Consider the following 14,578-nt stretch of genomic DNA (forward strand, 5'->3'; position numbering starts at 1 on the left):
CTTATTAGTATATCCTCCCTGGCAAAGATATGTATTGCAAGAAAGTGGATAGCAAAGGAAGGCCCTATATTAGATACATGGAAAAGTTTGGTAAATACGACTAAGGCTCATGAGAAATATGTACATCTGGCTAGGGGGACGGCTCATTAATTTCACAAGATTTGGGATAGATGGACGTTAGACAAGGAAACTATTTGTTTAGATCATTAGACAATAGCGAGTAACAGAGCTAGAAAAAACATGACGTAATAATAGAATTGGAAGTACTAGTTATAAGTACAGTATATATACAGTATATATATATATGTATCCATGGTAAAGAGAATAACGATCCGGATAACCCGGCTATGGAAGGTTAATGAGCAATGTAAACAGAATGTGTGATTCTCATTTCAATGTATAGCGCTAATTTGTGATACCCCTTTTTTAAAAAAGGTAAGGGTGAAAAACAAATAAATAAAGATTGAACTTAAAAAAAAAAACTCGTTTGGTGGCCCTAACGTGCTCTGTTTGTTTTTCTTATTTCTAGTTTACAATGTTCCTTAACGGAGATGCTCACAAAGATAGAGGAAGCCACAAAAGCCGTGACCACAGTAATGTGAGAACAGCTGAAGGAAATGGAACAGTCTATGCAGGTGCAAGAAGATGCATATCTCCAGTGCTTCTTTGAGAATGAGTGTGAGCTCCAGACCTCTTTCCGGACACAAATAATGGGTATGCATGAGCATATTAGCAGGGAAAATAGAGATTCAAAGTGGCTTTGCTTTATCGCCTGTTACAAGAGTGCAAGGGCATGCAAAACCTCTCCGCAGCCTCCATACAACCTAATACAAAAGCACATCGGCAGATAGCCCTGCCTGTTTACTACTATAAGACATTCTTAATGCACCATTTCCTGGGCCTGATATAGATGTTGCACTTTCTTACTCCTATACCAAAGGATGGTATCAGTGAGCAGCAGCAGCAGCAGCAGCAGCAGCAATAAGATGCCTTTTTAATACAGGCTCCTCTCTGTCTAACTGACACTATTTTATCAATAATACTCAATAAAACATAAACTATAGATAAAATGTGTTAATAGTAGTCCATGACTTTTACCTATACTCTATCAAGTTGTACCTGATAGAGTATAGGTAAAAGTCATGGATTAATTTCAACTTTCATACAATCTAGTGTATGTATGTTACTGTATCCTTAAATACTTATTATATGCTAAAATATATTCTGCTCAAGGAACCACATTCCAGAAGTTTGGAAAGGCAAGGACATTTTATAACCAGCTGGACATTTTTATAGATCATTTTCCCACACAAGAACATCCAGATATCCAGGAAGGAGATAAGAAACCAGACTGGACCTAATTATAAGACAGCAGATGTTAACCTGTCCTTGAAGGAGATAAGGAACCAGACTGGACCTAATTATTAAACAGTAGATGTTGACCTTGTCTAAAAAACTGTCTTCCGATATGATTTGTGATTTTGTAATGAGGAGAAATAACTGATTTATTGTGACCTTATCAGCAGACTTTTTAATTACTGTTTTTTATATCTTGCCTGTAATCAAAAACATTTCTTTGATATGGTGAAGGTTGTATCCTGTTTTTGGGTATAAATAAAGCTCGACCAAGGAGCCACTGTTCAGATCAGAAACCTCTGAGTTTAACCCCTACTCTGTGTGTTGTCTCTTCATTTTCTGATCTCCAGCCTGGCTGTTTAAAGCAAATTCTCTGACTGATGAAGACCTGGGGCCTTATTCTGATCGGTGCGGATTTCTCCGCATGCGGTCGTCCCGCCGATGGTTATCGTCTGCGCATGTGCAGAGGTCACTCTGCGCATGTGCAGGCGATTTCGCCGCACGATTCTTTACACGCCGCACAGGGGGCGTAGAGGGGCGTGAGGGGCTACTTAGCCTCATTACCCTATGCATACGCCCCGCGTTTCATGGGCGTTCCCATGCAAACGCGGGGCGTATGCATGGTAATGAAGCCGTGACGCGTGTGTAGGGGGCGGGCATCTGACATCGCCGGATGTCAGCTGCCCGCCCCCATAAATGATTTCACACGGACAAGTGTCCGTGTGGTCTTGGGTGGCGGGACCTAGTGGAGCGTGCGGCCCTGCATTCGATGTTCGGCGACCATCGAATGCAGGGGCTGCTCCCAAGACGGAGGAGGCGTAACCCCGTCCACTTTAATGCGGATCGCCACATATCCGCGTACGAACGGAGGTGGCGATCCGTATGGAAGGCGGGGATTCGCCTGCACGGTCGTGGCCGCATATTCTGATCGGGCCGCACCGATCAGAATAAGGGCCCTGGTGAGGTGTTTGAACCTCATCATACCTCACGCAATAGGGACTAGTGTCACAAAGTGAAACAACACTATCCGATTTGAAGAAACTATATTAGACACTCCTTGCATCAATCACCTAGCATCCTCTATATCACACTCCCTGATATTATTCATAATAATAGGTGCTTTGGAATAATACTATACCATACCTGGTTTATATACATGGGAAGCGGTCATCTATTAGAATGAACTTAGGTCTACAGTCATTAGGTCGACCCCACTAGGTCGACTGGCAGGAAGGTCGACCTGACTTAAGGTCGACATAGGCCAAGGTCGACATGACTTAAGGTCGAATTTGCATAAAGGTCGACATGAGGAAGGTCGACTGGTCATAAGGTCGACATGGGTTTTTCACTGTTTTTTGAGCCGACGTGCCGACAGGCGGTATTTCATGCCCTACCATCCACTAGGGCGTGGTGGGAGAATAAAATAGTGTGCCGAGCGCAGCGAGGCACCGTGCCCGAAGCATGGCGAGCGATGCGAGGGTCCGATTCTCATTGCCAACTGTGTCCATGTCGACTGTGTCGACATTCGGATAAAAAACAGTGAAAAACCCATGTCGACCTTATGACCAGTCGACCTTCCTCATGTCGACCTTTATGCAAATTCGACCTTAAGTCATGTCGACCTTGGCCCATGTCAACCTTAAGTCAGGTCGACCTTCCTGCCAGTCGACCTAGTGGGGTCGACCTAATGACTGTAGACCTAAATTCATTCTGACAGATGTACCGATTCCATATGAGGGTCAACTTTTGATTGGAATTCTGACTCAATCTCATCATGGCAATTAAACATAATTTAGCAATGTATGCTGTATATTTCAAACTGCGTTAATATCTTCATTCAGGGTTACATTAAGCCACACAAGGTGCACACTACTTACACAAGAATATTTTCAAAACTAATTACATTATTAAAGTGATGTTTTACCAGTTAACATTGTTTATCCATGTCTCTGAGGATGAGTGCACCCCACCCAAGTTTTTTTTTATTTGTTGTGCTTTGTGGCTTTTACATATGACTTGGGGGTGCACTTCTGACCATCTCATACACATACACCTACAGGGATAATAATCTGACAGGTGGAGGGAAAATTTACTTGCGGAAGAACAATATCATAAGCAAAGCTAAATACATTTTATTTTCATTTTCACAGATATCTTTATTGGATGGTCTGGTTGTCCCAATGATGCCAGAGTTCTGGCCAATTCGGATCCGTGATACAGTAGTTAGGGGGTTGGGAATACCATACCGGATTTAAGAAAATAATCCCTTTCTCTGGGAGACCTCTATTATTCTTTAAATGGATTATTTTCTTAAATCCGGTGTGGTTTTCCCAACCCCCTATCTACTGTACCACAGATCTGAATTGGCAAGAACTCTGGCATCATTGGAACAACCAGACCATCTAATAAAGATATCTGTGAAACTGAAAATAAAATGTATTTAGCTTTGTTTTATAATACTCATCATATCTCTTCTGTACCCTCCCCCTCCTCCCCCACCGGCTACCATCAGTGCACAAGAACTTGCCTCCTACTTTAAGGACAAGATTGATAACATCCGAGATGAAATGGAATGCTCCACAATCTCTAACCCTATTTCTGCCACACCTGAACCCTCTGGCACTTTCTCTTCGTTTGAGCCCACAAACGAAAAGGAAGTATCCGCACTCTTCTTATCCTCCTACTCTACTACCTCTCCTCTTGATCCTATACCTGCACAAGTCATTAAAAATCTATCTCCTGTGCTTATTCCAACCTTAACTAAAATCTGCAATCTCTCTCTTGCTACTGGTACTTTTCCGTCTCTGCTCAAACATGCAGCGATTACTCCCATTCTGAAAAAAACACAATTCTGACCCTAACTCTCTCTCTAACTATCGTCCTATCTCAGCTCCCATGCCTCTCCAAGCTACTCGAGAGACTTGTCTACTCTCGCCTAACAAACTTTCTTAACTCCAACACCCTATTAGACACACTTCAGTCAGGCTTTCGCTCTCAACACTCCACTGAGACAGCACTGACTAAAGTGGTGAATGATCTGGTAACAGCTAAGACTAAAGGCCATTACTCACTGCTTATTTTTCTAGATCTTTCTGCTGCGTTTGACACTGTGGATCACACTCTCCTTTTACAAACACTACACTCCCTAGGTCTTAATGATACAGCCCTTTCCTGGTTTACATCTTACCTATCTGATCGCTCTTTCACTGTTCGCTTCTCTGACTCTACTTCCTCTTCACTACCTCTGTCAGTCGGAGTTCCACAAGGCTCAGTCTTAGGTCCTCTGCTTTTCTCAATCTATACCTCCTCGCTTGGCAAACTAATCAGCTCCTTCGGATTTCAGTATCACTTATATGCGGATGATACTCAAATCTATCTATCAACCCCAGAGTTGTCACCAGTGGTTTTGGGCCGAGTCTCTGAATGTCTCTCTGCCATCTCACTTTGGATGTCTTCTTGCCAACTCAAACTTAATATTTCCAAAACTGAATTACTTATATTCCCGCCAACTAAGAACAGTTACCATCCTGATATCTCCATCACTGTTGACAACTCGACAATCTACCCTACCCAACAAGCTCGTTGCTTAGGGGTCACCCTCGACTCTGACCTGTCCTTTGTTCCCCACATTCAATTTGTCTCCAAATCATGTTACATGCATCTAAAAAACATATCCAAAATACGACCGTATCTCACACAAGACACTACTAAATCTCTTATCCATGCACTCATTATATCCCGCATTGATTATTGCAATAGTCTCCTAACTGGACTTCCCAAGAACAGACTCTCACCACTGCAATCAATTTTAAATGCTGCTGCTAGGCTGATCTTCCTTGCAAGACGCTCATCGTCTGCTGATCCGCTCTGCCAGTCCCTCCATTGGTTGCCTGTATATTACCGTATTCAATATAAAACACTTCTACTTGCATATAAAGCTATTAACCATACTGCACCAGCATATATCTCTGCACTTATCACACAATATCTCCCATCTCGACCACTCCGCTCTGCACAAGATTTGCGTCTCTCATCTGAGCGGATCACTAGCTCCCATTCACTATTACAGGACTTTCATCGGGCTGCTCCCATCCTATGGAATGCCCTTCCATGCACAATTAGACTCTCCGCTAGCCTCCAAACTTTCAAGCGTTCCCTGAAAACTCACCTCTTCAGGCAAGCCTATCATATTTAAGTTCTACACGCATAACCCTCTGAGGCACTTATGTATTATATAGCTTCCCTTCTGGACTTGTAACTTGTTGGGACTGCTATGCTATTACTGATGCCTGTCCTTGTGTTTCCCTCCTATGTCCCCATAGATTGTAAGCTTGCAGCAGGGCCCTCTAACCACCAAGTTTGTCTGTTGTTACCCAGTTTGTTTTATCACTGTACTATTGTAAAGCGCAACGGAATCTGCTGCGCTATATAAGAAACTGCAAATAAATAAATAAATACGTCACATTTACATAAAAAATATGCTGCTTACCAATAGGTGTGGTCAACTACAGCCTGTAGAATTATAGAATGCCAGGCTTTGCAGTTGTATTAATCTGTAGGTTTGTTAGGGGGAGCAATGATAGGGTTGTGTGTCCTGTGTATGGCTCCAGCACATTGCAAATATTCACATTGCAGGAGTCCAATGATGGTGTCATCTAGTTGCTGACCTTGAGGCAAGGAGATGAAGCGATAGTAAAGGTCTTCCAGCAATGCCTGCATGACTTCATGCACTAAAGTAGAAACCGTGGATCTCCACACTCCAAACAAGCAGGAGATTGTGCAGTATTCGCCATGGATGGCATACCACCACAATGCAATCACTAGTCCACCACGTGCAGTGTGGAGAACGCAGCAGGAGCCGCTACAAGCACCCGTGAGTGTAAGTCACGGTGGTGCACTGCAGGACCCTAACATCTCCGGCAGCGTGGGTGAGAGACACGCGTACCGGCCACTACACCCAGGTCCGCATTGTCAGTCTCCTCAGGCGGGACACTCCACCAAGTAAACACCGCACAGGACTCTTACCATCCGGCAGCACAGGTGATGTATGCGCTCACTATGCTATGATCCATTGCTCCTACAAAAGGACATTGTTACCACCAGCAATTTACTAAAATACCCACAGTATGGTCCGGCATTAAACCCAGTCGACACAGTGTCAACATATGCAAAATTGTCAGTTTCTATATAAATTCAGAGAGATTATTATTCTTATTATCTTTTTTTATCTAGAGCTAACATTTAGCTTGCTTTTATGTGCACATTGGTATTATAGCATATGCTAATATACACGTTTAATCTTTTAGGTGGCCACCTTACAAATATACATGTATATGTATATTCTGTATGATAATTAAATTGTTTTTTTGATACATTAATTCGAAGCAGTCTCCAGTCTTTTGCTGTACATGTGATCCCCTCCATGGTGCATTGGAAATTGGTACAATTTATTGTGTATATATTAGCACAATCTTCCTATTTCCCTTTTGGGTAATATACATTTTACTGTACAAGTTTGCGATGCAGGACTAGGTCCAGACCACAGACTTGCTACTTATTTTGCACTGACACTAGTGCAATTTTTGCAAGATTTCTGCTCATTTAAATTATCATAGTATACATTTTTTCTTTACAAGTGTCCATTTATTTTTAAAGGGATATTAGCGCCCAAGTCCACCTCCGTTCCTTCGGTGGTACTATATAAGAAACTGTTAATAAATAATAAATAAATGTATGGCTTTAAAACAAATAAGCCTTAAGACTGTAGATCTGTTCCATGCAGTGCTGGTAATCTGAATTCAGATTATGCCATTATGGACATAAACTCTGGGCGTTCGCATGGGCACAACTATCGGCCACCGCCCCATGCCCCGCACCCAGAGAACAGTCTGTTTGTCGTGGGCCCATGCACCCGGCGTATGCACATTCACAGAAATGCGGCTGCGCATGCGAACAAATGCGGGCTGCGATCAGACCAGAATGACCTCATCTTTGTGTTGAAAAAAAGTTCCCTTTAAATTACTTAATTTTTCCCAGCAATCAAAGTTCACTGATAAACTTCACTCTATTTACTGTTAGTTTCAGACTTTTGTTGGCACCATATTTGGTGGGAATGCCCAATGATTTGTTCATATTTGGATAATGTATTATCACTGACCATTTACAATTTACCTCTTTGTGCATTATTCGCCATGGATGGCATACCACCACAATGCAATCACTAGTCTCCTACTTGCAAAATGGGTTTTCTGCAGTTTGTGGTCTGTCTAGAGCAGGGGCGGCCAAACCTGTCCTCAAGATCTACCAATGGTGCATGTTTTCCAGGCAACCTGTGGATCTATAGTAGGAATGAATGCAGCAGGTTTTAAAATGTGACAGTTAGTAATGACTACAGCTGTGCAGCAGCTAGGTAACCTGGAAAACGTGGACTGTTGGTAGATGTCGAGGACCGGTTTGGCCACCCCTGGTCTAGAGAGTGCTTGGCTGATGAGGTCCAGCACATGAAATGTCCCATGTGACATGTGAAAATGTTCCATACAATTGCTTGTGCGCAAAAGCTTTCACAGTAGACCAGGAAATTTCTCTGTGACTGTGGTCTCTGGGCCAGAGCTGGTCCTAGCTAATTTGGTGCCCTAGGCAAGATTTTGGCTGGTGCCCCCAGCTGTCATTTTCACAACTAGGCAATTTTGATTTGAAAGCAGCTCAGTGTCATTGTTTGATCTGCTTTCAGCGCAATAGCCGAAAATTGGGGAGTGAGGGGATTTTAGCACAAGGCTAAGACCTCCTCAATCTATAACCCAGCGCTTTAATGTTACTAAACGAAGAAAGGGAAGTTCTGGTGCCGGTAGCCCGGGGGGGGGGGGTGCTGGCGACTGCAGCCGGTGTGGGGGGGGGTGTGTGCTGGCGACTGCAGCCAGAGGGGGGGGTTTGCTGGTGACTGCAGCCAGGGGGGCAACTGCAGCCAGGGGGGGGGGGCGTTGGGGTGCTGGTGGAGGCTGCATTGGGAGGTTGGGGTAGCGCTGCTGTAATGCCGGGGGGAGCGAGGCAGTGGGCGGTGTTTGTTGGGCGGGGGGGCTCACCTGCTCTGCTGCCTCCAGGTGGGGAACGCGAGCAGTGGGACGCCGCACACGAAGTACCAATGGAGGTGCTGTGCGCTATCGCGCATGCGCAGCAGCCCTCCCGTGGTCATCATGAATGTGGGTCATCTTTTTCAAAGCCCTGTTTGAGGGCGAAACGCGTTAGAGCCAGCCATCCAGCTTACTGATAACTATAAAGCTTAGCCATTGTATTTTGTTATAATAATCAATAATGTTTCAATATAAGAATGAATTATTAACAATATTAGCCTGTAACTGCAAAGAGAAAGCACCTGCACTCTGGTTTCAGAGAAGAATCACATGTCAGCTATCTGCGCTCATCTCAGAGTCAGACCAGACAGCCAGAGACCACAAAGATAGATGTGCTAAGAGATTGTAGCTCAACAGACATGCAGATATGAAACCAGAGCTGTATGAAACTATAAGATTAGAAAAGGGACGCTAGACATAGCACGTACTTTTATGTTATCATATGTACGGGGGGGATTTTTTGTAGTCTGTACGCCCTGTGTTGGGCAGGATATGTGTGGGCGGCCAACTATGGCTGCATATAAATATGTGAGCTGTTATCAATAAATTTCAGAATGCTTTGAAGACATAACTGATTGGTGGTGTCTCTCCTCATTGTGTTCTCACCAATGCATTGGTAAAAGATATCTGAGAGGTGACCTGATTAATTGAAGGGATTTCTTAGTGATTCAACTGCGATATCAACATGGGGGCTTGCCAATTTGCCGGGATGACACATGAAAGGATCGACATCTAATGGCACACTTCTGAACTGGAAGGATCTCTGAGACTCTGACACAACCCGGGTGAGTAATGGATTGATTTCAGTCTGTTGCTCAAGTCAGACTCTTTGAGTTTCATCTAGTATTTTGTAAGAAAACTATACATTTCCTGTCTTTCCTTGCTGTCATTATAGTAACCCAATTAACTGGTCACACACCCTAGGGTATTTGAGTTGTATTGTAGTTGTATTGTGTTATTTCATTTTCAAGATATAATAGACTACATTGCTGCTATATATGTTTATATGTTTTATATGTGTTTGAAAGTTTGGACCAGCCTTTATGGGGTTTGTTAGTTAACTGGACACTGAGGTATTGGTCCGCCTGCCTCCTCAGTCGACAGTTTGTTGTCTCGTGTCTGTGTCAAGTAAACGTTGAAAAAATTGTTTTAAAGTTTAAATCAAATGAGTGTAAAGTGTATAAGGGCTGTTAATTAGTCCATAGGTACTTAAAGACCACCCTTGGCACTTGCCACCATAGGCTTGACCTGTCTCTTGTCAACGGTGGCCCCTGGATGTTCCTAAGGGACCGTACCAGCTCAGCCTTTACAATTGATCGCATTATTGTCATGTCTGTATAAGTCAAACGTGGTTGAATGACTGATCCAAGTACTTGCCTTTATCCTATAGGCACTTGTACCCATTGTACAACCAGCATTGTGTTGTGGTATAAACCAGTATACGGTTTCAGTTATTATGCAACTTTAACCAGTGTTTTACAAATAGAACACCTTTTAAGATAACCATTTCAGAAAAGGAAAAGGTTTAACAGAGTTTGTTGTTATTGTGGGATGTCATTTGAATGCAGAATTATTGTCAGGATATATAATTCTATCATATCCTTCATGTTTAGACAAATGGCCCATTAATCATTGCAATATACCAACAATTTGTCCAAAAAGTTTTCAAGAATTAGCAAAAATTAAATACGGTGTTAAGATTTCAAATATCATAGATGTAGGATATCTTCCTAATGTTAAACCCAGACAAATTAAGTGGGTTAATTTTCAGAGTAAACAGATTGGTAAAGTCAGTGTCTAAACAAAAGGCAGCCAGTGATACACAGTTTACTTCCCGCACAACTATACATCCCGCTTCACCGCAATTGGATACGGCCAATACCCATAGAGCTTAATTACCCCTATGGGAGGGGACGGGAATAAGATACAGGAGCGCTCACCTACAGAAGTTGTTGCGGAACGGGAAGGTAGGAAAAGGTATTAAAATCATCAATACCATTTTTAAGAGGGCTAATTTTCCCAAGTAAGGGACATTAGATCCACAGCAGTCTTGGAAAAGATTCCAAGTCACAGACGGTCATTGGTTACAGAGGAAGAAGGGTTATTTAGACACTGTACAAATATGGCAAATTGTTTCACAAGAAATTGATGTAGGGAAAAAAGTCTGAACAGGAAGATTATATGACTGATATAATGCCACCACCGTATGTTCCAATAATACATAATATTGTTGACAATGTTGAAATTGGTTTGGTGGGGTCATCACAATTAGTAATGCCCACAAATGTAGAACAAAAGACACCTGAAAAACGTTATTTAAAAACACTAAGTGTTTCAGAAACACCAGAGGATACACTAAGCCTTAAAGATGTAATCCAAAAATGCCCTGTTTGTGGGGAATGTGTACCGGAGGGCAGTGAAAATGGTCGATTTTGTAATATTGACTTGATGCAAAGGAGATTATGGGATTACAATACTAGTCCCAATAGAAATGGTAGTCTAAAGTCAAGATTTAACATACCTGGTAATGAATACCAAATAATGCCTGTCAGAATGAATAGACATCCTAACCCCAGACATTCAACTAATTTAGGACCTAATGATGTTGGGTATGTTGCAGAAAATGTAGAACAGGAAAAGTACATACCATGGTTTCCCTCAGATATTATGCACATTGCAAATGATTTACCAGATATCAGAAAGAGTCCAGCAAAATTTGAAAAGAGAATCAAACAACTGTGTACTATTTACACACCATGTTGGGTTGACTTAGAACAGATTCTTAAAGCCTCTATAGGAATAGGTGAATTCAATATTATTCAAGCCATAGGTGCCCAACAAGCACAAGGTGATAGAGGGGCAATTGAGGCAGCCCCCACTCCTCCTAATCGCTACACTACAGCTTCAGGCAAACAGTTGTTATATAGAGTGCAATACAGATGTGATCAGATTAGAGACACTGCAGCAGCCGAGCCTGATTTGGTGAAAATAACCTCACCATAAGACAATACTATAACAGATTGTCAGTCAGACATGAAAATGAAGGATTTTCCCCCTAACAGAGGCAATAATGTCAGACTGTTCCAACTTATCTCCTTGTAAATGATGAATTTACACCTGTACCTAATGAATTTTTAACCTCACCTACATGTCCAGTGAATCTGCTTGGAGGTGATATATACCAGTCATATTCCAGCTGCCATGAAGCCCAACATTGAAGCTGCAATCGAAGTTTACCTATCACAAGAAACTGCCATAGGGGTAAAATGCATTTAAGTAGAGTTTTATTCAAGGTTCTAGCAGAAAACAACATTCAAGGTTACACCCATTTTGTTATGTTATGTTTTAAGTAAAGGTAGATGTTTATTAAGAAACCATTATTTGGCCAGCTGCATTGTTTTCTTCTTCCCAAATGGGGGATGAATATATATATAGAATGGGAAGAAGAGAGATCAATGAGTTAATTACACGTGATGAGGTCATTAGCAACATTAATTAGAACATGTCTTATTTACAGAAATAAATTTGCTGGGTCAACATTAGTATTAGTACCAGAGTTTGGTGTTGATTGGAAGCATAGAGGTTATTGCATAGCTTCAGGTACACCTAATGCACATTCACAAACTGTAATAACATTGATGAAACATAGGAGGTTTGCAGTTATTAAATGCCAAGATCATATTAGACAAATTGATCTTGTTTCTAGGGGTAACGAATGATTGGTTGGTTGACATTGTTACTAGGGAGGTCCCTCCCATGTAATGACACATATAACAATAATTGATTGTTTGGTTTTGTTATTATATTAAGATTGATTTACTCAGTGCCGTCTTAACATTAGGAAGGGCCCCTGGGCAACCTAGTTCACTGGACCCCCCCCCCCCCCCAAATTAGTTTGCCCAGGAGCCCACAGTCACCTCCCCAACCCTCACCTCTCTGGCTCCGTGCGGCAGCCAGTCAGCTTCCGGCGTAATGTCCCTTACACATAATTCCCCTCGTAGTGCCCCTTAAACATTGCCCATATTACTGCCCCTTACAGAATTCCCATACTGATTCCATATAAGAGGAGAGACCTCATTGCCACGTCCCTCTATCCCCACCACAAACACCCTGTCCCCCAACATACACCCCATAACCCTCTATCCCCACCACAAACACCCTGTTCCACCCACAGACCCCCTATAAAGCTTTACTCACATATACACCCTAGTCCCCCTGTTTGTGCCACATTCACTCCCTATTCCTCTACACCACTCCCAATTACACACCCTACTCTTTCACTGTCCCCAACATACCCATACCATCCAACACCAGGGTGGTGAGTCTGGACCTCTTTCAGGTTTGTTATACTGGAGCTCGAGCATGGTCCCCCTTCTGATGGCCACAACTTACCAGCACATTGGGAGCCGGGTGGGCGGGATGATGATGTTAGCTGCGGCGGCTGTGATGGCTGTCATGAGAGGGGAGCAGTGCCGCGGATCGCCCCTGCGCGCGACATCTGACAGTGGGGACCCCCCAGCTGTCCGCTGCCCAGGCGCTCCCAGTCCCCGCTGTAACAGTGCACTAGTGTGTGCTGCTGCGCCTGCTATTTAAGATTCACATATCCCGCTGGACCGCGCTAGCCAATAGGCGCTCGCGGTCAAGCAGCCACCAGTTGATTGGCTGCTGGACCGCAAGCGCCTATTGGCTGGCGGTCCAGAGGGAGACGTGAATTTTAAATAGCATCACGTCTCCCGCACACAGCGAGCTGCGGTGGGAGCTAGCGGGGGAGATGGAGTGGGCGAGCTGGCGGTGCTGGGACGGCTCCAGCGCCAGGATAGCTTCCATCGCCCGGAGCTGGTGCTCCACCGGCACCGCCCTCGCTACGCCTCTGCCGCCACCGCCCTGATCCCCCTGCCCGGATCCCCCAGCGAGGGTGAGCGGATTCCCGGACCCCGGCCACCATCTTTCCCATTGGGCTGGGTCGGGGGCCCCTAGGTCCTAGGGCCCCCGGGCAACTGCCCATCGTGCCCAATGGGAAAGACGGCACTGGATTTACTAAAAGAGTATCAAAAGGAGTAGTAACTCTTCAAAAAAAAAAAAACTGACATTTATTAGATGTTATAACAGTGTATTTGGATAAAGTCAGAAAATAAAAGAGTAACATCGAAATAATTACAGAGAGTTATAAAAATGAATACAGCCATATGGCCAAGTAGTAGTATTTGTTTAAGATATAATTAAGAGACAAGGGTGTTTATGAAATAAATTAAGATAAAGCATTTGTCACATTTGTAGAGGTTACAAATCGATATTATTGATTTTATTCAGTTACAGAAAAGAAGGTTTATGTACGTATATGAAAGTGTTTATATGTTAAAGGCATGGCCTGAAGTGTCTGAAATTGAGCAGTTTACTGCCAGAAAAAAGATTTTGCAAGAATTGGTATGTAGATATGGTTTATCAAGTGTCATAGAAAATGACCAAGGAACAAATACAGTATTATAGGGAAAGTTTTTCAAATAATGTGTGAAATGATGGGAATGGAATCAAAAATACATATGTCTTTATATCCAAAGGTGGTTAGGACGGTATCTTACAAGGGAGAAAGGAGTGGCATGACCAGAAGCACTGCACTAGTGCTTCATAGTATTTATGCCACACCTGGGCCTCTGCTTAACCTCTCTCCTCATAAATTCAGATGGCAGACCAGATACGATACGGTACTGATCCAAAGACTGACTTTGAAATTGCATCATCATTTGACTGTTCAAAATGTTATCCACTTATTTAAGCAGTTACAAGACCTTCGTCGAGTTCAACAGGAGATCCAACGTCTTCTTCATTTGGTCCAGAGCACGATACACAGCCTGGAGACCATGTTATGGTGAGAAGTTTCTTGCATTCAGGTTCCTTTGCAGATACACAGCCTGGAGACCATGTTATGGTGAGAACTTTCTTGCATTCAGGTTCCCTTGCAGATTGATGGGACAGTCCTTAGCAAGTATTGCTGACAACAGATACAGCTATGAAAGATGCTGAGAAGGACATTTACCTGGATTCGCAGGTCGCATTGCAAAACGGTGAGATGTTCAAGTTTTAAAATCACCAAAGGC

At 43.1% G+C, this 14,578-nt stretch overlaps 1 protein-coding gene across 1 annotated transcript in view; it reads left to right on the forward strand.

The window, feature by feature from the left end:
- The window catches only part of PRMT2IP (PRMT2 interacting protein), a 47,508-nt gene extending 45,856 nt beyond the window's left edge, over window positions 1-1,652 (forward strand). The window contains exon 3 of the mRNA XM_083183721.1: window positions 530-1,652. Coding sequence (XP_083039847.1) covers window positions 530-546 — 17 coding nt within the window. The 3' untranslated portion in view covers window positions 547-1,652. The remainder of the gene's footprint in view (window positions 1-529) is intronic.
- Window positions 1,653-14,578: the final 12,926 nt, after the last annotated feature.

Source organism: Crinia signifera, chromosome 4 (genome assembly GCF_055691185.1).
Source record: "Crinia signifera chromosome 4, ASM5569118v1, whole genome shotgun sequence".
NCBI classification, from domain to species: Eukaryota; Metazoa; Chordata; class Amphibia; order Anura; family Myobatrachidae; genus Crinia; species Crinia signifera.